Source organism: Lichenostomus cassidix, chromosome 3 (genome assembly GCF_008360975.1).
Source record: "Lichenostomus cassidix isolate B80296 chromosome 3, HeHo_3.0, whole genome shotgun sequence".
In the NCBI taxonomy this organism is placed as follows: domain Eukaryota; kingdom Metazoa; phylum Chordata; class Aves; order Passeriformes; family Meliphagidae; genus Lichenostomus; species Lichenostomus cassidix.
Window position 1 is genome coordinate 105,639,251 of NC_139483.1, and position 25,414 is coordinate 105,664,664.

The window sequence follows — 25,414 nt, forward strand, 5'->3', positions numbered from 1 at the left end:
CTTCATTTAACTTAGGTGAACTAAGTTTCTGAAGGAAAGATAACAAGGGAAGCAATTAGCGTCATGCAATTCAAATGGTGTTAAGTTGTCTAAGCTAGGAAACATGCAACAAGTGCAAAGAGCCATATTGAAAATGCACCTAAGTGTAACACTTACAAAGAAATATATTGATAATTAGAGAGACGCAGCAGTCACTGCCAGAGAAAAGGAATGAGCTGTGATAGCAATGGACATGTTAGCATTTGTTGTTTTGCCTTCTATGCTGGCACAACTGTGCAGCTGAGCTGTAGGTTGAATTGAAAAACTGATCCACTTTAAAAGTGTTTTGGTAGGTATATTCAGCCCCATAAATATTTGTGTCCGTATATTTCCATCCAGCAGCTGCAGGATGAATGAAGAGGGGTCCAATGGAGAATGAGGAGTCGTGTCACCAGTATTACTTTGGAAAACTTCTCCTCCAGCTAAATCTCTGTAAGGACATCAGAGATTTTCTTGCATGGCAAAAGTTTATTTTTTGACTGCTGAGATTAGAACATTATTGTGAATTTTGTACTATTTTTTAAAATAATGTTTGAGAACTGTGTCTTTCCATATTGCCTTTTATGTTTTTAAAATTAACTAAGTATGTTTGATTGGAAGGGAGCCACTGTTGCCTCTGAAGTGAACTAAAAGTTTGCATTTGCCCAGAGTTTTGGTTTGATTTAGTCTGTAGTGTTACCCTGTGGTGTTTGGATGCTCTCCTGGCTGTGCTGCCTTGGCTGGTTAGATGCCATGGTACCTGCACAGGAGTGATGGATCCTGGCCACTTTGGAGTCTCGAATGAAGGGTACTCCAATGTCATTAGCTGGGGTGTAATGGCAGCTTTCTCCTTGTTCTTTAGATAGTAGCACTAGCAGGAATTGCCAAACCTCAGAAAAATGAGTTTGCATTTAACATCAAGATTGTGAAATTGCCTCAGTCTGTTGACAAAAATGAAGGCACAACGTTAACTAATTAACAAATATATAAGCATATAAAATTACTATTAACATGTAAACCACTAACACATAAGTTAATTTCAGTTGCATGTGACAGTGGAAAATAAACTAATCTTTGCCTGTGTGAAATGTCATAACTCTTGGGATTTACCTTGCCTGACTTCACGTACTTGTAAGTCAGGTTAGATGAGTTCAGCTCTAAAGGATGGGTTAGTGCAACCTGGTACTACGAGTTAGGTTTTTTAAGAACAGGTTAGATAAATGTCTGACAGGAATTGCTTCAGAATAATTGGCACTGTTTTAGGTTAGAGAGATGGACTTTTCAGCTACATTTTGGGTGGGGAAAATGATCCAGCGCTTGTGGTTTTCTGTTAAGACAGGAAAACCTGAAAGTAAAAATAGCTAAAAAGAAGTTCATTGTCCAAGCTGAGAAAACACAGGAGAAAATGAGAATCAGAGGAAAGAAGTTAGGCTTGATGATACTGCTGATACTATTTCAGTGATTGAAAAGACATTAAAGAAATTCACATGAGTATAGAAAATACTACTCTAAAATAATACAGGGAAAAATGGAAGAACTAGTTGAGGGTAATGGTAAGTAAAGGGTCTACTTTATACACTTCCTGCTGTGATCTCTCACTTTTTAGCTATTTTAAAGAATAACAAAATAATACTTCATTGTGCAAAGTCAGCATCATAAATTGGCCAGCAAAATTTCAGATTACTTTGATTTTGCTGGATTTCACTTGTATATTGTGTTATTATTGTTCTCATGAAACTGTCTTCAAAATCAAAAAAGAGAAAGCCCATGTGGAATACAGAACTTCTGTTGTTAGCATTTTCTCAAGAAGTGGGCCAATAAAAAAAAACATGAAAAGAAATCCAACTGCTGCATGCATAGCAGGTAACTTATGGGAAACGTAAGGTAAGTTTTAACTTTGAAGCAGGTTGTACTTTTAAGTAAAGCTATAGCAACTCTTAAAAATATACTGGGATGCATATCAGTGTGCTGGATAAAGATGCAGAGTAATTAAAATGGAAATTTAGACTTTGTGGTATGTTGTTTATTCCCCACAGGGGAAATGTTTTGGAGAAGCTGGTACCCCATTTAGACTTCCGAGTGCCACTAGTGTGGCATACTGAGTGTAGTCATTCTGCTTCCACTTCTAATTTAAGCTCCTAGTCTTCCCAGCTTTCCTCTGGTTTAAATACAGAATACAGTCTTCCCTGCTGGGTGGCTCTAGACACGAGCTTAGCACAAACAGTCTCGTTATTCTTCCAAAGGAGAGTATCCTTTATGGTGACTATCTTTTCTGGTGACTGTCCTTTCTGATGACTGTCTTTTCTGGTGACTGTCCTATTTTGGTGACTGTCCTTTCTGATGACTGTCTTTTCTGGTGACTGGCCTTCTTGCTGGTGAAAGAAGGAGCTAAAAAAGGGTGTTGGCACTTCATGGCATTTAGACGACCTGAACAACTCCCCTTTCCTAAACTGATCTATTCTGGCCCTATAAAATAGCATTTCTGGAGGATGGTGAATGCTTCTCAGTCTTGTGCTTTTCTCCTTTTCACAGCCTCCTCTCTGCCCAACTTGTTTAGTACAAGCTCTTTCTCTCCACATGCCTTTATCTCTGTTTTTGCAAAAATCTTCTGTACAGCTTGTGCTTAATAGAACAGTCATTTTTTATCTCTCTACTTCACTGATTCTCCATCTGTTCTCCATCCAAACCAAAACTGAAAATTATCCTCTGCTTTGCATAAATCTCTTCAGCACTTCTTCCAGCGCTTTTATTGCTTTCAATTTTAACTTTACAGCCCCGTGATAGACACTAGATAAGATAGCTCTGCATTCTGCAACTCTCCTAAATCATTACCTGCAAACAAATATTTCTTTGTTCAATTGTTGTCCATTTTTGAGTAGATCTATATGATTTAAACACTTGTTTCCAAACATATGTACATAACAGCGTATTCATAAGCGTGGGAGCAGTTCTATTCTTTAAGATTATACAATTTTAATTGATATATATACTATTTTTTCCTAGGTCTTCCTATAAAATTGTAAGTGTCCAACAGGGTAAGCTGGAGTCCTCGTTTGTTACCAGATTCTTTGTGCCGAGTGATGATAGTACCTTCAGATAGATTGGCTCCTACTTAACCTTTGAATCATACAGCAGAGAAAACCATGTCACCAAAATGTAACAAATCCAGAAATTCATTAAGCATCACAGATCTGAGGTTTTTAATTTTACAGCCAGTTACTCCCTGAAACTAATTGTTTTGTCATCTGAAAGTTTATTTGTCCTTTTTTAGCTCCACCAAACAGAACCAAACCAAACTTCGATAGCTGTTCAAAGAATCTTCTTCCATTCCTGATCTTCTCAACATTCAGATTGTTTTATAGAAGAGTAATGCATGAAAAACTAAAATGGCAATGTGCAGAATGACAAAGAAATGTCTAGTTATAGATTCTGGGGCATCTTTAGTGCCTGGATACTCGCTAACCTCTGCTAGTTCAGATTTTCACCTTCCCAGAGTTTCCCTGTAAGATTTCTGTGTTTCATTACTTTCAATTCAAGTAGACCAAACTATAGGATTATCACCCGTAGAAGATAATATTTGTAAGAAAAAATTCATTGTGTTTTTTTTCTTTATTTGAGCCTAAGTAGTCCTCTAAAATATACCCTCCCATCATTCTAGTTAGTTATAATTAAGTTTTATTTTGCTTGGCCATAACATAAGCATTGTAAATACCCAAGACTTATGAGACACAAGGATGTTATTCAAGGGTATTTGCAGGATTAGAAACATCTGCTGCTTTGAAATGCACTATGTCATTTAGAAATCTGATCATGTCTTCCTTCACCATGCTATGTCTGTGAACCTCTGTGTTACTTATTTGATTTCAGTGATTTTTGCTGATTTCAGTGAAGGAAAGCATGACTTAAGTCAAATTTGTAAAGCAGTAGTAATACAAATACCCATTTGAACATAATTCTAATGCAAAGAAGCAGGAAATACAATTAACCCAATAACTATAAAGTAACTGATGTGTTTAATACTTAAAAAGTCATATTTATTTTTTGTTTGGGGATTTCTTTTACAATCAGGAATGCTTCTTGAGATTGCTTAAAGAATCTTTGAAAACAAGGTACTGCAAATATACTCAGCTGTATTGCATGCCTGTGGTTGTAGGTGATTTAGAATGATGAATCATTAGTCCCTGGGAGGATACTTGCATGAAGGAGACATTTAATTTAATGAAATGCAACTGTTTGCTTATTTCAAGAATTGAAACTGTTCCTTATGAGAGTCTTGGCTGCATCACTGGAATGGTGCTAATGCCACACCTCCAAACCCATTAAGGTCCTTCAGAGTGTAGATCTACATTCTTGATCCAGCCTTCCTATGGGGTGAAGTATTCTAACTGGATTTCGCTATCTGTGCCCTATGGATGGGCTTGCCATGTTTCCCAGGAAGGGAAAAAAGACTCCCCAGGAGTATTAACGAGACCCAAAATGCACAGAATGAAAATTAACTCCCAATAGTAGCTTAAGTAAGTGTCCTTCCTTTTCTGTTTCCCTGGCTGTACCGGGTGAAGCAGGCACACCTTTCCATGGCTCCAGCAGTACAAAATGCCCTTACACACACGGCTGCTCACTATCCTTTATCCTTCTCTTTGCATTTCAGTGCAGAAAAGTTAGGGAGTTCATTCAGTTCTTCCCTTATTCCTGTTTGTCTCATCATAATCACAATAGTCTAGTTTTAATGGATCTGCCTCTCACCTATATCTGCATTGCCACTTGTGTCTGAGGGTGAGGTTCACCTGACTAAATTAATTGTTTGTGTTCAACCAGTCCCCCTGCTTGCATTTGCAGTCAGTGGAAAGGAACAGGCACTTATTTACTTATTTAATAGGGATGGTTCACCACGATCAGTTTTAGAAATCACTGCTAGGGCATGAAAAATGTGCTGTAGAAGTGCTTTTCGTTTTCTCACTGATCGTGCAGGAGTATAGATGAAAGGTTCAGTGTAGACACCTGCATTTAGCCAAATGACATTTACATTCAGTGTCTTTGATCCTTAATTTATCTTGCAAGATTTTTTTCTTTGTCTTCTGGGTGCATGTATAAATCCACATGCTGTGTAAGACACTGACAGGAGACAGTGATGCAGCCTTTTTAATAATTGAACATTTTCATATAAAAATTAAGGATTCCTGAAAATGTTGCAGGTTTCCATGGGATCCAGCTGGAACAGAAGAGAGCCTGAAGCAATTTTCTTTTTTTTTTTCCCTATCCTGGTTTTCCTTCCTGAATATAAAGGCTCTTTAGTTGTATTTTCTTCAGTTTTTGTGTAGACTGTACACCTGCATCAGCTAGATTTGTTACTGCATGATTTTTAGCATAATGCTGTTCCTCCGAGAACATCTTGACCTCAGTCAAAGTAGTCAATAGTCTCTCTGCTCCAGTCTATGACAGCCACGAATAACAGCAAGCTGTGGTGAACTTCATTGTGGGTGCAGTTCTTCAGAAGGAATAATGACGGTCCAGCCAACCCAAAGATGTAGCTATAGTGTAACCATGCCACAGATTTTACAGTTACAATACATGGAAAATACTGAAGACAGCTTTCTAGTCCCTCAGTGTCTGAGACCACAAAATGTCTCTGCGTTGTAGGAGAAAAGAAGGTCGTTGGGCTTCTTTGTCCAGAAATTATGTCACTCTGCTTGGTGGTCGCATTGGGATGCTTTTTGTATAGGAGTGACCTCCACAGACTTCTGGACTGTCAGTTCCATCCCTTATGATTATCTCTTGTGTGGCTTTGAATATTAATGGCACAAAGCCATCCTTGTCTGCAGTGAGCACAATCCAAGAAGAGCCTACAAAAATTAAGCAAGAAAAAGAAAATGAGTGCACTGCTATGGTTACGTAAACGTAGAAACACGTTTTTAAAAGTCAGTGAGCACGCAGGCAGAGCAGGCTTTCTTTTTGTGCACTAAAGCCTTATTAGGCTAATGACATTAAGGTCTGACAATCCATGCTCAACACACCTTTGTGCAAATGCAGTGAGGGACTAAATGAAAGGTCTTGCAAGGTTTGAGGCATTTTGTCCCTTATTTAAATGAAGTTTAAAAAACAAGGTGCATCTTTTCTAGTTCTGATAAACTATAATTATCTTCAGCTTCTGAAAACTCAGCCAGCCTTTCCATGCTGACTTTTGTTCTAGTGACCTCTACTTCTGCTTACCCTTTTCTCTCATCTGCTCTACCCAAATGATGAAGAGAGTACAAAAACTGGAAAAGCTGGCAACAAAAATGATTGTGCTGCACTTGTTCTAGAAGGGAGTAGGGGTTTCCATTTCCTTTACTGTCAAGCCAAGATTGTTTGGTATGTTTTCAAATTCGTAGAGCAAATAGAAGAAAGTTACAGCTTGAAGATGATTTACAAAAGATGATTTACAAAAGCTGCTACAGTAAAATTTCTTGTCTTTTAATTATTTATTGAATCTTCTAAAGAGAATGAACAAAATATGGATAACATTTTTAATACTTTTTTCCTAAAGAAAAAAAAGAGACAAGATTTAAAAACTGAAGGACATCAAAATCATTATTTTTCTGTATTGCACACAAGCTGAAAATAAACCTCCCCCCACTTTGTTATTTACTTTTCTTAACAGAACAGCTTAAAAAATGAAGCTCTATATATACTTCTTTTGAAATGATTAATCTAGTTTTCTTTTGGCTGGATATTGCAGTTCTTATAGAAAATAGTGAATTGTCTTTTTTTTCAGTTTGACGCTTGGTGGAAAAAAAATCTGTGGCAACTTAAAAGCATTGAGGGAACCATTGTATGACACACTTGCCTTAGAGCATGTGATCCTGTCATTATTGAGCAGGGGCACTAACTGGGATATGAGGGAAAGAAAGCCCTAATAGGTTCTGTGTTGGGATTTTAGATTTTGCAATATAAAACTGGTTTTGAAATGGAATGTGTAAAAAGGAAATGTAGAAAATCCAGAAGAACCATTCTTAATTTTTGTCAGTCATAACTAAGCACACTCCTGGACAAGGTAAATGTCCCCTTCTTAAACTACTACCAAAGCACTTTTCCAGGCTGGTTGTATGTTGTCATGTCACCTGTTACATCATAAGAAGATTGTCTTTCCAAACCATGAAGCTTTAATCTTCTGCTCTTAATACTTTCTTTCTAAATCTGGAGAGACTTCAGATTCTGTGAGGAGTGGGCCTGAAAGTGGAAGTTCTACTGTGCAAATGGATATTACATTGTTCATCAAATTGATGAAGCATACTCTTATGTCAGACTCTTGGGACTTCTTATTTTCATCCCTGGAAATGCTGGGAATTCTCAGTGCCATTGACAACACTTGCTTTGAAGCATTTCCCATGGAATATTTCAATGGAAAAGCCTTGTGTAGAGTGTAGTACCCTTTTACTGTGAACAGTTCTGATGATGATGTGCCAAAAAGAGAGACTACTGTGTGCTGCTAGCAGGGCACTACACCACAGACTATATTTAGCACAGGTAATGGCATTACAGTTCTGGGCTTAAAGTGCAAACAATGAGGCCGAGCTCATTGCTCTTATAACTCTGATGATCTTAACAGCATTGCTGTGGGCATGAATTTGGCTGCAGTTGTGAAGTTTTTCCCTCCAATCTATTAATGTTTAAGTGTTTACTCAGAGTAAAAAATGCCAGGCGTCATTATAATGCAAGATATAATACATACTCTTTAATTATATAGTATTAAAGGATGGGAGTGATATTTTTAAACTTCACATTTAATATTTATGTCTTGTGTCAAAAGAAACTTTTAGGAATATAATCAAGCACCAGCCAGAACTGAATAAACAGCACATAACTACTTCTGTTCCAAACCTTATAATTTTGCAGGATTTTGGTGAGTTTTAGAAAGATTCTTGTTTCAGTTTTTCTTTTTGCTGTAAGCAAACAGACTTACTATCAAGAAATACAAGCAGAAAGAGGGACACATTAGGATGATTCTGAGACATTATCTTTTTCATATTTCTGAAGTCTAATACATGAAATTGAGGATCCATGTTCTGCTAATTAAATATTCAGCTGGTCTACGGACCTGAAAATAGGTTTTCTCAGTCCCCTTGTTTATTATAGTCATCTCTTTCCAAAATCAAGAGCTGGAAATACAGGCCAAAAATGGTCTTCTCCTTGCCCTGCAGCACTGCATCATGTTCTGCAGAAGCCTGCTGGGAAATAGTTCAGGCCTCAACAGCAGGTAGAGTTTTTTCATATATGCTTCCACTGCTCTGCACAGCCAAGGAAGATTCCTGACAGAAATATGGAACCCGCATATCCTTATGCTCTGGAACAACCTCAGAAAGAGGATCACAGTAGACTGTGAACAGCCATCAGAAGCATTATAGAGAAACAGTTAAAAAATGGCAGTGTGTGTGTTGCTGAGAAGGTGTCAGACAGGAACAGACAGGGACAACACAATTCAGAGACAGCCTGGAGCCAGGGTTCCCCATGTGGCATCTGTCCTTATGAGTTAATCAGTGGCAAGTGATAAAAATGGGACATTGGCAAATAGGAACATTGAGCTTCATTTTTTATCTTACATTAAAATAATCCCAAATGTTACTTGATACATAAATATATATATCATATTCTGAGAATGAATTTTTCTCCAGCCTACACTCTGTTGTCAGGTCTGACACATGCTTGTAAAGATGGGCAAAGCAAAATGCCAAGAGGTCTCAGGGAAGCATTTCTACTTCCAGGTAATACAGTGTACTGATTATTTTCTCAGCCTTCCTTTGCAGAGGCACCTAAGATATTACTCTGCTAATAGGTAGTTCTGCAGTTACTTAGCATTTAAATGATTTCAAGAGACTCTGCTGGATTTCAGACAAGGGAAAACACACACTTGTCTAAAAAAAGTGAGTTAGCTCAGTTTACTACAGTCTAGGGTAATTATTCTATCACAAATGCTTCTTTTATGCTAAAAAATCTCAGGTGAAACCAGATAGCAGAAATAAAAAGAACATACCATGTTTCATTTCAATAACGGGCAGATCAAACAGCTGCTGGACTAAACTCAAATGGATCTTGCCATCACAGAGGAGAACATCTTTTGTTTCTTCAGTAACTGATCCATTTGAAAAGCTTTTCTTCATATGCATGTATATAAAAGAAAAGATCTTGTTAATGGCTTAGACATTGAGCCTGAGTACTTATAACCATTCCTCTGCTCTTATTCCTTTCAGTTCTTTAGTAATTTTGCCTTTTCTTTGTCTGTCTTTCCTACAGTTTATACGTGACATCGTCATGCAGGACCATTCTAAGCACACTCTTGTAGTCCCATGTGAGGACGATGAGAATGCCTCTTTGGTTTTTGCTTTGTTAGCTTCTGCAGCTCAAATCTGCCTCAGCCCTCTATGTGTACTGTCCTGGGGTGTGCATCTGTGTGGCTGCTGGGCCTCCCTGCCTGAAATTTAGTGGAAGGGAATGTATCATACCTGGAATAATGTTGTCCCAGATGCTGCCAGGGTAAATGAGTACTCTGCTCAGTTTCAGCTGTATGCGTGGGTGAGTTTGAGAACCATTGGGCAGCTATTCCACCCTGGTAAAATAACCTCAGGGTTGTTTTGGCACAGGGACTATTGCAGAGAGGCTGGACATAGCAACAGTCTCTCTGAAAAGCTGTCACAGCACGGTAGCTTGGGAATCCTGTGACTTGCTTTGAGCAAGAGGAAACGTATGGATTTACGTATGGATTTACAGCCCTGGAATTTGCTCTGATATTCACTGAAAGAACACACTTGAGTATAAAGGTGGCTTGTTTGTGCTTCATGAGATTTAGGTGGCCCTGAGAATCAACATCTTTGCGTTTCATCATTCTGGTCACTGCAAGGTGCAAGGACACAAAATAATTGAGCTACTGTGGTCATGGAGTGCACATATATTTGAATTTATATTTTCCTATCTGGTATCATTTGAAAGTCCTTTTAACATTGAAAATTTTCTAATGACCCAATGTCATTATGAAATAGATGTGAATGAGACAATTTCTTCTAAATAATCTTGTTCTATTTTGTCCTGTGAATTTTATTTTGTTCTTTCCATGCTTTCTTCCTGTGTAGTTCCATGTGTTATGTTTTGCTTTGTTCCTTTTCTTTAGCATTTTTATTTTTGCAACACTCCCAGATTTTACATATTTGTTATATCAATCAATGGTCTATTTACCCAATTTCCTAGACCCTTCTGTTTTGTACATTCAAAAGGAATCCAAGGTAATGGTTTTGAATGGGCTGAAAGGATCTCATCTATCCTAACTCCTGTTCTAGTCCTACCCTGTCTGTGTTTACCTCATACCCTTGAATCTTCCTTGCTAATGTAAAACTTACAGTTGAATGAATTCACAACTGCATCTTCTATTTGTGTGCACAGTAATCTAACCTTTGACTAGATAAATGTCTCTTGTAATGCTTGTCTTCATGTCTAATTGTGCTGTCTTTTGACAGTTGCTCTCTCAGTAAATGTGTGCATTTTTGCTGTGTAACAACCTTTCTAAATCAATCCCTTTCATTTTTCTGTACTGAGTATCTGTGCTGTCATGCAACCGCATTGCATTCAGTAAATCAGAATGTCTGCTGACTGTTGCAAATGTCTTTTTCCCAACTCTGCTATAAATTGCTCATGCATATAGTCTATGGCTGATTGTTACTTATTTATTTATTAATTATGATTGATTTTATATGTAAGAACAATAAAAATATCTTTCCATTAAAAACATGAACTTCTCATCTTTTTCCACATTCAAAACAACCAAAAATTTGTTGCTTACAATTAATGAAGGATATACCTAAGGAATGCATCAAGGAAGTATCATTTTCTTAGTCATAAATCTATAGCAATTTTTTGTTACAGCTCTAACTATTTAAGAGAACTTCTTTGTAATTTTTAGGTCTTTTCAAATTATTTAGTACTATATTCTATTTAACCTAAAACCACCTGAAACTCAATGGGCTGAATGTTCAGCAGTGAGCATGTGCTTTGCATAGACATTGCAAAGATCCTTTTTGCCTCTGTAGGTATTTGTGCAAAGCTTTGTCATTGCTGCAGATTGTGTACTAGGACTTCTAATAACGATTTCATTTTCCTGAGTTCAGGTTAAAATAGCAGAGTTTATTCAAACTGAAACTTCATTTAATGAATTGTAGAAAAAAATGGACTGTGAATGAGACAAGCACATTGCCTTGACCCAAATGATCCGCTTTTTCCTGTAGATATGCTTCAACTCAAGAATTATCAGAAAATAATCTAGCTCTGTCTCTCTTGACTTGAAATCAGTTGAATGGAAATGTATACTCAGGATGAGTAGACTTTGTTCTAGTTTCTTTCCTACATAGTCTAGCACATTATTACTGGAAAAGCCTTTGGAAGTGGAAGACATTTTTGTATACACACAACTGCATGACACCTATTTTTTATCCTAAACAGTTTTTCTAGCACAGACCTCAAAGATCAAGTCTCAGTTGTTTGTCTTCCATCACTTGTGAATGTTCCTATGAGCTATTTTCTCTGTCTTTGTTGTACGCTTATGTTTATAATGATAAACATAATCATCTTATACATTTATTTTTGACCTTTTATAAAATCTGTCAGGTCAAGAATCTTACTCTGTTATAATCTTCTAATTATTTAGCCTTTTTGTTTAATGCTTGCTTTAAGTGATGATAATGTGCCTTCTCTTTGAGGAATGTGTTCACACATGTCATATCAGATTAACTGATTTAAACCTGTACCGTCTTGTGAGGCAGGTAACTCTTAGTATCCCCTTTTTATAGATGATCATACCATTACACAGGGAGCTTAAGAGATTTACTCAAGGTCATGGAAGAAACTTGTGACAGAGTTAGAGGTACAGCTAAAAGCTTGCCTTAGTACTTCCCACTTCCATGCCTTAACCCCAAGACATTTTTCTAGCCAAATCTAGATTTACTCCACCTCTTCCCAAAATCCATGTCTGTTTTTGCTATGTTGTTATTTATCTCAAATAGGAGTCAGAGGACTTGAAATTCCCAGATTAGAATCCTTTGTTAGTTGCTTTGTCCTAGAACAAAGTTTATTGGTAGACTAAGAACATGTTAATCACAGAAGAAACAAATATATTTCCACATACGTGAGTGGATATTTTCAGATTAAGTTTCTTTAGCCAACTTCCTGTAGTATGTCAAGTCCAACTCTCCCTCAACAAAAAATCCAACAAAAAGAAACAGTCAATTCAATAATTGTTTTCCTTCACCCATGTCAGCCTGCCCCAATCAGATTTTATAGCCTAAAAAGGGTATTCTGGGCAGCAGCCAGCCCGTCATAGCAGTGCCAAACTGTCTTTCAAAACTCACATTTTGGATTGCAAATATGTATGAGAAGAAAATAATTTACTAAGGCAAAAAGGATTCCTGGGTGAGATTTTGTACACTGTATATCTGCAGGATAAATTAACATGCCTTCTCTCTCTTTTTTGAACCCCACTGAGCAGTCAGCTGGAGCTGGTTCTCTGCCTCTTGACCTTTTCTTCATTCGTTTTGTATTGCCTAATGCACTGCCTACACTCGCTTGCATGCTAAGATCATCTTAATGAACTTAAATTCAACAACTGATCATACAGTGAAGCAAATGAGAATGTGCTACCAATCAGAATTGTTTTTACTGATGCTAGGTTAGTGATAAGTTGAAGTTTCAATGTGTCTTTTTTGCCCATTGATGTCAAGGAATGTAAAATGTTTTTTAGATGAGACCGGCCAGCTTTTTTCCCAGTGCTGCATTACCTGCTGAATGATGTGCCTCACTGATGTGCCCACATGCTGCCTTTGTTCTTTTCATAACAGTATCATATTTTGGATTCACAGTTGTCTTGTAGTCACTTAACATGTACAAGCTTTTCTCATCCTTGGTTGTTTCCAGCTACTGAATATCCAGTTTAAAGCAGAAATTTCATCTCTTAATCCTGGAATGTATTACTATGTGGTTTGTATTAGTTCATTTACTTCGTTGTGATCTTTTTTTTTTCTACATGTTAAAGTCATCAGTTTGCAGGTGTGAAATCATGATCTTCTATTGCAAATGTTACTGACCTCATGTCATATGCAGATTTTTAAAGCATAACGCAGCAGATCATTAATGAAACTTTTAGATGAGCCTGAAAATCCATCATGAGAAAATCCACTAGTAATTTTTTTCCCATTTTGTTCTATATTACTATAACTATTACTATCTCCCTTGCAGCTAATTCCTTAACCATCTTATTTTTCTTCTGTTAATCCCTATTCTCTTCTGTTGAACAAATAATTTCCCCCGTGGCATGATTTTAAGTACTGTTGAGAATTACAGGTATTTTAAATATTCTTCATCTCCTTTGTGTTAATAATCTGTTCTTTTATAAGGGATTGGTAGCAGGTTAGTACATGCATTGTACAGTGAATTGTGCTGTAGTTGTCTAGGAGTCTGTTTTCATGCTTTTAAACTGTTGATTTCATCTCTCTGTGTTTTGCTCCACTGGTGGTTTCAGGTTTGATACCTTAGTACACAGCTTTCTTTTACCTTGCCCCCATATTCATTGTGCAGGATGAGAAAAACTAATAAATTAGCTAGACGTGGGGGTTCTGTCCCAGAAGACAATAAAAAGACACATAAACAGCTAAGGAAGAGAGCATTGAAGAGGAAGGAGAATTACAATATTTTACATTCAGAATATTGTGTCCCATTGAGCCTTGTGCAGCATTGCCACAGGTAGTGTTCATTAGTTTTGGCAGCTTGCACTGCTCCCCTGTCATTATTTCCACTGTTGCTGTGATTCCTACCTGCTTTTTGGTAGATTCTGTTTTTTTACTGTGGTGGAGATATCAGTATCTTTCCTTTCCTTGCTCTTATGTGGGACATTCCAATTGCAACCTTAATTAACCTGGCAGAGAAGCATAAGCCTGTAAAATGTTTACGCGGGAAGAGATCTGAGGTGCTCAGAGGTGCTTAAATCACAGCGCAGGTTACATTTATAGGGCACATCAGTATTCCAGGTGACATGATGCTGGGATTTCTCTCCTCTTGGCTCCCTCTTAATAGCTCTGCAACTACTGTTTCAGGTGTACTGTCATCTAAGATATACCTTTTTTGCTTGTGCTTCCATGATCTTTATGTATGATCTTTACTTTCTTTGTGCAGTATGAAAACTTGGCTTCATTTGTGACATTGCATGTTCCTTCCCTTTTTTGTCTGCATATCCAACAAACAAATCATCTGCTCTAACAAAAGGAATTGCATCTCCTCTACAAGCCCTGCTTGTCTGCTATTGATCAGTTTCAGAACACCGTTGACAGAATTTGTTCATAACAAATTCCTCAACCTTTGCTCAAAATGTTATCCATGCATTAATCACACTTTTTCTTGACTACTGCAGGTCTTTCTTTTACAGTCATCCTAAATCTCTTCCTTCTAAATTTCAGGATAGCTGACTAGTTTCTTACTCCAGGGAGCAATCATATCAGCTTCCTCTTCCATCATTTTCATGACTTACTTTCTATTGCTCAACCCGAGTCAAAATTGCCCTTTGGATTTCAGAAAGGTTCATGGTCTTATTACAGCTCATCATTGCAGCCTGGTCTTCACTCATTTTACTATGTCCCCCTTATATTCCCCTTCTTTATGTCATGTATTTCTATCAGAACTTTACTGCCATGTGTTTGGATCCTTTCTGTTCATCTCCCAGATCTGTGTAAAAAAATTGTTTATTTTATAGCTAACCTTGGCAATAAAGGTTCCCATAGTAAATTGTATGAAGATACTATAAAAGTACAAACTGACTTGTATACAATTATTGTGAGTGCTAAGAAAAGAAAGTCATTGGGACTAATTGCTGAAAAGATATTATTTCCTGTTTAATTATGCAATATATGTTCTCACTGATATAAACTTTTGACATAATACTGCTTGTAAGCAAAATGTAAGAGTTTAAAGATATTCTTCAGATTAAGATGAATCTTATTCCTCCTGGAGAGGTTTGCCTAAATGCCTTTAATTTCAGATCCAGATTGGGTTTATTTCCACTGTAATTAGCTTTTGAATGAGACTAGTTTAAATATTCTGCAGCTGTTTCTTTTCTGGGAGAAAAGGATGATAAAAGGGTTTTTTTGTTTTGTTTTGTGGGGGTTTTTTGGGTTGTTTTTTGTTTTTTGTTCTTTTTCCAAAATGAAAGAGAAAAAATCTCTGACAGATCCTCTTTTTTTTTCTTTTTAAATAATGTCTTCTTATTGCATTTGTCTGTCTGCCCTCCCACACTTCCCTGAATCACAAGTCTGTATGTGATGGAAGAGCAATAATATTTGCTTTTCAGGGTTGAATGATCAAGTTACCTCCAGTGGCTGAATGCCATTACACAAATGATAGTGCAGTGACATTTCCAAAGTGTGAATGATCGTGGTTTTCTTCTATGGTTATGGACTACAAAGAATGCAAATTCTGGTAGCACTGCAGAGATGTGACTTCAGAGGAGTTAAATGCACTACAGGATAAACAAAGGTTTTGAAGACTATTAAGTGAACACACATGAATTATTAAGTAAAAAATACTTGGTTTTAGTTTTCTAAGCAGAACAGGAAATACACATAAATATGTCAATAATGCTTCTGCACAACAGTGTTCCTAATTGCTTGTTAATTATTGCTATATTTTTATTATGTTTTAAACTTTAATTTTGTTTTTTGAATGCATAAATATGGTTATGCAGTTCTGATCATTATATTCTTTAATGCAATAGATTTCTCAATCAAGATTGAGCCTCTACTGTGCTGGGGATTATGCAGACACTTAAGAAGACATGCACTTAGCACAAAGAGCTGGAAGATAATGGTCACATTATTGACTGGACTGCAGTGCTCCTAAAGCTTAGAATGTTTTCCACTGGCTGATATTTATATCATAAGGCAATAAAGCTATTTCCTGACTTTTTGCTCTGTGAACACAGAGTCTGGCTGGAACCCACAGCCCAGCTGGTCTCTGAGCTCACAGTGCACTGAACAACCCCTGAAGGAGGAACAAGGTTCAGATGTCTGAATATAAACTAATCAAAACAACTATTTCTCTGAAAATTATTAGCTGCCTATGAAGCAAATATTTCCCTGTCTGTCTGTAGACCTTTATGCCAAGTCTATTTTTCATTATTTTTTGGCATCATGCTGTGATCCTGTTAGATTTCAGAAGAAGAGCTGAACTATGCAAGGCATTAGTCGAGACTTCCCCAGGAAAGCTCTGTGTGTGGGAAGGCATTAGTGGCACCTTTTCTGAGTCATTATAATGCAGTGCTAGCAGTGCTTGCTGCTGGCTTAATGGGAAACTAACCTGTTCAGATAAATAAGTCTTCCTTTCTAAACACAGTTTTTTTGAGCAGTATTTTAGAAGTACTTAATTTTTTTGTTGTTTCCAAAAGGAAAAAAAAAACAGGTTAACTAATTCTTACTGGTTGTGCAAGCAAATGTGCACAGCAACCTCAGATCTTAGATTAATGTTATGTGTCACAAATAAAACTTCTCCTTGGAAAGTGTAATCCAATTGAATCCTCGAGATAGGGCTGCTTGCTAAATAAATAAATTGATTTATGTTAAAAAATCAAAATTAATTTGAACATGCTGGAGAACAGAAGGGCTTGCTTCTTGGCCAATAAAATCCTAAATTATTTAAAATAGACATGTTGCTTTTTCACCAGAATTTGTATAATGTGTTCAAGTTAAATTATTGACTAATTCAGATCAAAAGCTTTGCTTTTATCCAGAGAACCTAACACACCAGAATCTGCTTAAATGCCAAGTAAACGATTGCTAAAAAGTCATGAACATGATTGAATTGAGTCACCATTCCCTTAATGAGTGTTTAAGGAGGGTTACTTAGATGTCTGTATGGAGTCCTTCAAAGTAAAAGGAAGTCAGATTTATTTGAGAAATACATACTTCAGAATCATCTCAATGCAGTGTATTATTTTGACATAATGCTGCTTCTGTTGCAATAGAGAAGAATGCATTTATAATTGGCATCTACATCCTGAAAGGGACACAGGTTTTATCACTACCATCAGCATGTTCAAAAATCTGATCACTATAATGTTAGCATTCCTGCAAATAATATTAAGAATAATAGATAGAATTAATTACCCAACATACATTCCTTAGATGAAATTCTTATTGAAGCCAGTAGGAAATGTGCCAGAATGAGGGTAGATAGGAACATGATGGCTTGACATTTTTATTCATTTAATGAAATTATAATTACATATTGATGGATTGGGGGTTTTTTGTATGAGGGTTTTTTTTCAGAAAATTTCAAGTGGTTGTATGTTTTACAAATTGAATATGTCCAATTCTGCGAAGTTTAGTGGTGAGAAATCAAAGTAGAAATAAGCCAAATTCATGTCATGCCAATTTAAATTTTCCATAAATTCAGATTCAATACTTTGTTTCAGTCTTCCTGTGAGTCTGGCTATCTTCAAGCTTTAGATTTGAGCTCAGACTTAAATTTATTAAATTTTTGCTGAGCTACTGTACCACCCTATTCATCAGCTAATCTCTGCACTAAACTAACATATAAGCCTTTTGTAAATGAACAACTCTGGCTCTATTCTCTCTGATAGGTGCATGCAAAATCAGCTAATGTTCATGACAATTGTGCATAATCAAAGAACAAACAGACAAATCTCACATGTGAAGTATCCGCTAAACTATCCACATCATCTTGAATTATTGTTCCAATGATAAATTATAATTCCACTTTAGATTAAGCTTGATGCCAAACCTAGGTCACATTTCTCATGGGTTGATAAGAATAAATTGCATCCTCTTGATTTAAAGCTGTATTTAAATAAACACAAGATTTTTTAAAAATTCAGTTCCTATCACAGTATTTCTAAGATGACAAAACATTACCTGGTAAGTGACATGAACGACAGGTGGTTCCTGGGAGCATGGATAGGCTAAAGATATCCTCCTTCCGTTCCTTGCAAAGTCTGTGATTTCGGAAAGACTCAGCTGTAACTCATTGAAACTGCCACAAAGTCTCTCTAAATTTCTAGATATGTGACTCATTCCCCTTTCACTTGGCAAATTGTTGTTTTTTGGAGAATTTGATGTTTCTTGGATCACATTGAACTGCACTTTAGGGGATGTTGGCCTGCTGGAAATCCTGCTAGGTGATCCAAAACCACGAAGAGACACTGAACGATTTGTAGGTTCAGCATCCAATGTTTCCAAGGCCACTGAAGAGTCACATGGGAGCCTTTTTTCATCCAGGTCACTCACACTTGATGAAGAGCTCTGCTCATAACTAGGGCTCTTTACTTCTTCAATGAGTCTTCTCCTGCCACTTGGAGATTGAATAATTGTGCTTCTTGGTATTAACAACTCCCTGCTTTGGGGTTGGTCTTCTGTGGCAAGATTCTCAAAGAATTTTCTTTTTCCAGGTATATTAATAGAGGATTCAAAGTTATAAAACATATTCTGCTTAGTCTCAGGCAATGCTGAAGAATTTTCTTCCTGCATCAATTCTTTGACCATGAGACGCATTACATACCTGTCTGAACTGGAAGATGGAATGAGATTAGGCTCAGGGAACCTCTTCTTGCCAATCAGAATCAATAAGAGTTTATCTGTTAAAAAGGATAGGCCCTTTGGTCTTTCATTTTTTTCCAGCTGGATTTGTTGAATGTGAGGCATGCAGGAAGAGGTTACTGAATACACCAAAACAATATTAGAAGTATTAGAGGCTACTGCCACTATCTGAGCTCTCAGGTCAAAAGCCATTATATCAGGAACCAGAATACCTGGGATGGTGACTTTTCTGGTGGTCGTAACCTTCCTCTCAAAAGTCACCAAGATCAAGTGAGAAGAATCTTGACCATTTGTTCCTGCAGAGTCTTTGCGTTTCAGAGTAATGAGAGGACTGGGATCAGACCGACGGTGGTTTGCAAGGATATGGGTTAAATCCACAGGACCTGATGAAGAAGAAGCAAGTGAATCACCGCCTGATCTATCTGAATCTATGGACTTTCTTCGTGTGTCCAAGGAGTATTCCTCATCACCAAGCACCAGAGCAGACTGTGAGATTAAAGAACCAGCTTCTGTACCTGGGGGCACATCAAATGCAATGCCTGCATTGAAACCACAGATATTATCTAAAGGAAGCTCAGTAGCTACAGCAATTTGGAAATCCAATGTGGCTTCTATAGCACAAATATAACCTCCCACATCAAAAACTGGGCAAAAGGAGCAGATATTTAGAGTTTTCTGAGCATTATCCCATATGTAGGAGTGCAGGGCAGTGCCTATAGCAACTACTAAACGATTACCATCCTTAGTCCAGCAAGCACAGTGGATGAGTCCGCTGGTTTTGATCTCTGCTTTAACCCGCGTATTGTCAGTACGGACAGCATGCAAGACTGAAGCATCTCGTTTTGTAAGCACAGCCAAGACCTCCTTCTTTGGATGCCAGACACAGCCCTGAGAAAGCAGTGGAAATGGCTCACCAACTTCACAAGTCTGAGAAATCAAGGGCTTTTTCTTCTCTGCGCTGCTGTAGACCAGCTGCCAAATGCTTACGTGCTTTTTGTGCTGAACAGCAAGCAGAGCTGGGGTGTCTGTAGAGCAACATGGGCCCCAGTAAAGCCCATGAACATGTTCAAATTGACCAACAACACTTGAGTCTCCAAACTTCAGCTCCCCATTTTGATAGTATAAAGCAGTCAGTATCACTTGCTTCCCATCTGTCCAGGCAATTCCATGCACAGGGTGGATGGCTTGATATAAAGCATTGAGGCCGGTTCTCAGCAGCTTTGCCTTTCCCAGATCCATCTTTTTAAGCTTTCTTTCTAATGGTGGTTGTTCCAAAGTAGAGAATCCATGGAATTCACTTGCAAATCACCACGAGAGAGATTTTTTCTTATGTCTCCTTCCCTTCCTTTCCAGCATCAATCTGGTTTTCCTGCTAATAATCCAAGAGCCTATATTGTGAACACCTTCTCAGTAGGCCTGCAGCTGCTCTTCTAAGTATAAATCCATGTCAAAGCTGCTTTGGCTATGTCTTTTCCTGGGAGGAGTTACCATCTTCATGTGATTGCTAACAAGGTTTAACCAATTACTGTGTGTTTTCGTAGAAGGCTATTTTTAACTCTTCAGTGCTGCAAATATATTTAAAAATAACACTAATACCTTGACCTTCAGTGAATGAAGGTCTTTACCAAAGAGAGAGATCATACACTGGTAAGCCTAAGTATTAAGCTACAGCCTGAAATAATGACCTGACACTTCTTTCAGCCAGCCTTTGAAGGATGAAAGAAGATTTAAACATAACTGAGAACTGTACCAGACAGACTGCAATCTCTGACGGGCAGCATCTTTCAAATAGACAAGATCTGAAATGGCTATGAAAAGAAAGTAGAAAGGGCAAATCGTGCTCTGTTCAGTTCGCAGTTACAAGAGAATGAAGGAAGGTGAGATTAAAAAAAAACAAACCCAAATTTAAAAAACCCCAACTAAGTAGTCTAGAAGCAAAGAGAGCTGATTAGTGATTAGTGTTCATTTTACTGGGACATACTTTCTAGATACAAATATCTATTGATTTCTTTCTTGGTCTTCCCTGTATCTGAGGGCTATTCCCTCATTATACAGAAAAAATGCGGAGAGGAAGCCAAAATCTTCCTGTTTCTCTTAACCCTGCATCTTCCACAATATATAACATAACATCATGCAAGATCCTTGAGTTGTCAAAGACCCAAAAGACCCAACCAATAAATTGCTGTAACACAGCAGGGCTGTGTGAGAATACAGTAGTTTGGATGAGCTGTATTGTTGCGGGGCCAGAGCTGGTTCAGATCTGGGTGTCTCCATCCTTCCCTCCTTAGCACAGCCTTCTCTGGGGTTAGCTTGGACCAAGCATGCATATGGCTGAGCATAAATAGTCAGGGTGGGATTAATTACTTTAATATAAGCAACCATTACTATTTTCAGTGCCCTAGGATATCTGAGACAGCCGCACTGAGCTGGCAGATACAGCACAGGACTTAGAGAAGAGTAGTGCCATTCTGGAGTGGCAGCTGGCAACAAAGAGATGATCCCCAGACAGTCCCTGGACTGCCTAAGATGGCATTAGAAGCTTATATACAGGTAACTGAATCCCATCCTCAGCATTTTTCTGTAATTCTTGTTTTGCCAGTACATCTCCTTTCAGATTTCATGAAACTTGTGTCTCTTGCTTTTTACATTAATAAAAAGTGAATAAATTAAACTCGGGCAAAGGTTTACAAGCTATCAATGTAATCACTATGGTTAAAGATGTAAGGTGTAACAATGCACATTCTTCATCTTCTGCTGATTTATACATTATATATTTGTATATTACCACCTGAGGAAAACGAACATCTTGTTGAAGGCAATTGGATCTCTTTTTAATACCCTTTTTCCATGTGTATTTACTGAGGATGGTTATTACCACTGAAGAACTCCCCAGCTGGTGTAATTATATCACATTCTCATTCACAGCTACCTTTCTTTTCTTTTGTGAATTATTTAATGAAGATTACATTTAAAATGAAAACTTTTTTTATATTCATCAAGAACAAGCCAGCAAGGATGAGTGGAATCAGTAAAAATTAAAAAGCTAAATATGCAGGTTAGAAGATCCCTTTTTATGCAAGACTTGTAAATTCTTTGCTCTCTGTCTGTGCTTGTGGTGAAACCATGTTTTTTAATGATTTTACCTTACCCTTTTTGGCACAGATGCCACATTGCCATACCTATTTCATTAGGAGTTCTGACTACTGGGTACTTCCTCCAAGTTGTTGTTGTGGGATTATTGTTTTTATATTAGTGGTAGTTTTTTACTCATAGTAGTTATAATGAATATATTACATTAAAATACAACCCCAGCAGCTCCATAAATTGACAGAGTCTGTATAATATATATTTTTTTTACTTTAAAATAATGGTGTTTCACTCCTTTGTTGTCTTCTGGGTGTATTTTGCTGAAACTGATAAAGCTATTCTTTGGCACAGCATCTCATCTTTATTCTGCACCACCATGCTTTAAATATCCTAACAAAACTGTGTCACAGCTGGATTCTAGCAGCCTAAGATGTGGTTTGGATGCAGAAACTTCTGCCCCAGTGTGACTGAAATGCTCAGATGGTTCACTAGGGATAATGTGTATTCTGCCAGCTATGCTGACATCTTGAGAGCCTGGACTGACTACTCTTGTGGAAGACTGGACTTTACTTGCTGTTGGGTTTCCTTTTTAATTTCATCATCTCGTAAAGCATCTGCTCTTCAGCAGTGTCTGTGACATTAACAGAGGGTGATACAAGGCTGGATATATGAGATTTGCCAATAAGAGAATCATCCTCAATTTTGAAATTCAGGTCATCTCACAAACACTGAAGTCTCAAAAAATATTTGCAGCAGAGCTACATTTAGATTTTCATCTATCTCTCAAGGCTTTAAGAAATAGGACTTAATCTGAAGTCATGCTTATAACATGCATATGAAGCCATACTTCATCGGAAACATACTTATGTTTATTTCTAATTAATTATCTGAGATACACAGATACAAAGATGACAGCATCCACAAAGTTCCACCTGCATGGTAGTGAGATAGGGAGTCAAGTAAGCATGAATTTGCTGTGGCCTTTTCAAAACTCTCTAAGACTCAGTATTTATTGAACTCTGCAGGGTTTGGACACACTGTGAGCTCTGTTCTGTAGCAATTGAGTTGGAACCTCAGACTCCATTTTGGGATAACATTTCAGAATCTCAAGGAAAATTTCCTCCCATGGTTCAGTCTATGATTGTTTTTTGGTGGGAGGCAATAATGTAGGCAAAGAGCTTCTGTGAGAACAGAATCCTCTGGTACCTCCATAAACACCATATATGACAAAATTCATTTAAGATAAGATTATCTTTCAGATTGTATATTTAAAATCTGTAAATAATGGAAGACTTGTAAAATATACAAAGGGATATAAAACCTAAGTTATGCCATGACTATGAATTTAAACAAGTCATACTGGGGATCAAAGAAAGCATAAAGTGAATAAAAGAGACATTGAACTTTTGTTCGGCACAGCCTCATTTTTTAGAAACAAGATAAAAATAGAGGAGAATAAACAAGTTCCCTTCATTCAGTGAGCATATTTTTCTGGAAAAAAATATAAATAATTTCTCCACCACCTTGGCATGCACAAATCTCTATAGCACACACTGAAAATAAAGGCTGGTAATTGAAAACTGTCCTGGCAATTAGTAGAGTTAGAAATCGGAGACACTCTAGTGAGCGACCACAGTCTTTACACCTACAATGAGCTAGACTCTGATCTTTTAGCATCTCTGTGCCTCTGATTAACTCTGGTGTAACCCAGAGTTACACCAGAGTTACACCAGAGTTACAGATTCTGGTGTAGAATGACACCTATGGCTAAAACAAGGTGTTTCAGCTGGTGGCACCTTGGCTGGCATTGTCCTGCAGATTAATTCCAGCCAGCCAGACCTGGAATGCTTTGGTGCTTTGGAGGAGATGGTTTTTAGAAGTATCCAAAGTAAAAAACTGAACACTGAGTTGCATATAGCTGCCAGTTGGTAGACATGAATTCTCATGGTTCATAATGAGTGTTGAAAAATTAATCCAGCCTTAATCATTGCAGCAGGTGAGCTGTGCTTTTTTATAATGCTGATTCATATTGATGTTTTCTCACGTTGCTCTACTTGCTATTCAAGGGAAAGAGTGAATACTTTCTGTGTCCAAATGGATCAGAGCTAATGAGTTCCAGGTTCTTAAATATATTTACCTGTCTATTTCTTGTCCAGGGGGAGATTGGTATCTAAATATCTCTGTGGATCTGAGTGCAGTGCCTTGCTGGAAAAGCTGAATTTCAGACTTCATTTTCTCCTTTACTCATGGTAAAATAACTCTTCCAGGCTAAATCTTGCTTCAAGTTAATTAAATAGATGTTAATATTCCTGGTGACTTCAGAGGAAGAGAGATCCAGCTCAATATGTAATAAAAATGCAAGAGTAATAATTTTTCTAATACTAATTTAACTCAACTTTATGAAATGTCTAATGCTTTGTGGTATTTTTACTTCAAAAGTGTTTTTATTTAAAGCTACTCACCATGATTTCACCAATTTAAGTAGATGTGTCATTTACTTCAACACTTTCAAGAAGCTTGAGTATTTATTTATGTAATAAATACATACTAAATATCTTTCTTCTTCCACATTGACATTTCTTTGCCTTGAGATCTGATTTTAAAAAGTAGTTATCTGTCATAAGCTAACTGGAACAGAATGTAAAAATTATGCACAGTTAATAAAGAAACAAAATACGTAATCTGTCAGAGCAGATCCACTGATCCATGCTTTGTAAATCAATGCTCTTCTGACAGGGATATGTCTGTGTGCTATTCCTGCTCTCAGAATAGGATTTTACTCACCAGCTACACTTTTTTGTGCTATATCATGTAAAGTGGAAAACATCTAATGAAATATTGCAATTTTCACATACATATATTGAAGAAACTGCTAAGAAGTTTGGTTAATTAAAAAATAACATATGCAAATTATTGTGTAGAGGCAAGCCCCTCATCTTTTCTATGCAGGCTATATTCAAACTAAGGAGACTTCAGGCAGGAAAGCCACCACTTCTTTCTAGCACTATTTTTGTCATACATGCAGAACCTTGGTCTTACCTTTCTGGAGCAACTGCCTGGGCCAAGGGTACCAGGCTGGCTTGATTTGTCATCTGTAAATAGAGGCACCTAGCATGGGAACACATACAATGGAGGAGACACTGCTACAGTGAGATGAAAGTTTTGCCTCTTCTTGTTGAAGTTTATAAATTCTATGAGCTCATTTGCACCTTCAGGGATACGCTGCTAGATGGCAACTCTCCAAATGTCATACATATATAACTGACTGCAGGGACCTCTCTGACATGGGACCTTGGGTTCTCTGAAATCCCCCTGGGTCTCTGGGAAGGCATCAGAGATGCTCCATCACATCATTCCAACCACAGCTGTCAATCACTCTTGCAGGAGTGTTGTCAACAGTTGTCTTGACGTTTGTGGCTCTTGGAACTCCCTCTCCTCTGTAACAGAAAGGCAAATATGCAATTCTAACATAGTAATCCAGCACATCTGGAGGAGTAGAGTTAGCAAAGCATTTGTTAATCACCCAAGCCTTCCCTTTTGTGGTTTAGAGTGAGACTCTTGTCATTCATTGGAGTGGAGAGAAGAGAACCAAGTCTTTTTAGAAGGCCACTTCATTCTCACTCTCATCAAGGACTTAATGTTTTTCTGGGCTTCACAATGCTGAAGTGAAACTGGTGAGCAATTAGGAAGGAAAGCAGTAT

General features: G+C 37.4%; 1 protein-coding gene and 1 long non-coding RNA gene across 3 annotated transcripts in view; one reads left to right on the forward strand and one right to left on the reverse strand.

Annotated features, from left to right (window-relative positions):
- The window catches only part of LOC146440361 (uncharacterized), a 37,832-nt gene that overhangs the window by 5,710 nt on the left and 6,708 nt on the right, over nt 1–25,414 (forward strand). The gene's annotated exons all lie outside the window — the stretch shown is intronic.
- WDCP (WD repeat and coiled coil containing) lies at nt 5,213–19,973 on the reverse strand. Its single transcript, XM_085057431.1, is given in 4 exon segments — nt 5,213–5,720; nt 5,722–5,858; nt 9,026–9,146; nt 17,946–19,973. Coding segments are annotated over 4 exon segments (2,202 nt in total). The 5' UTR covers nt 19,866–19,973; the 3' UTR covers nt 5,213–5,696.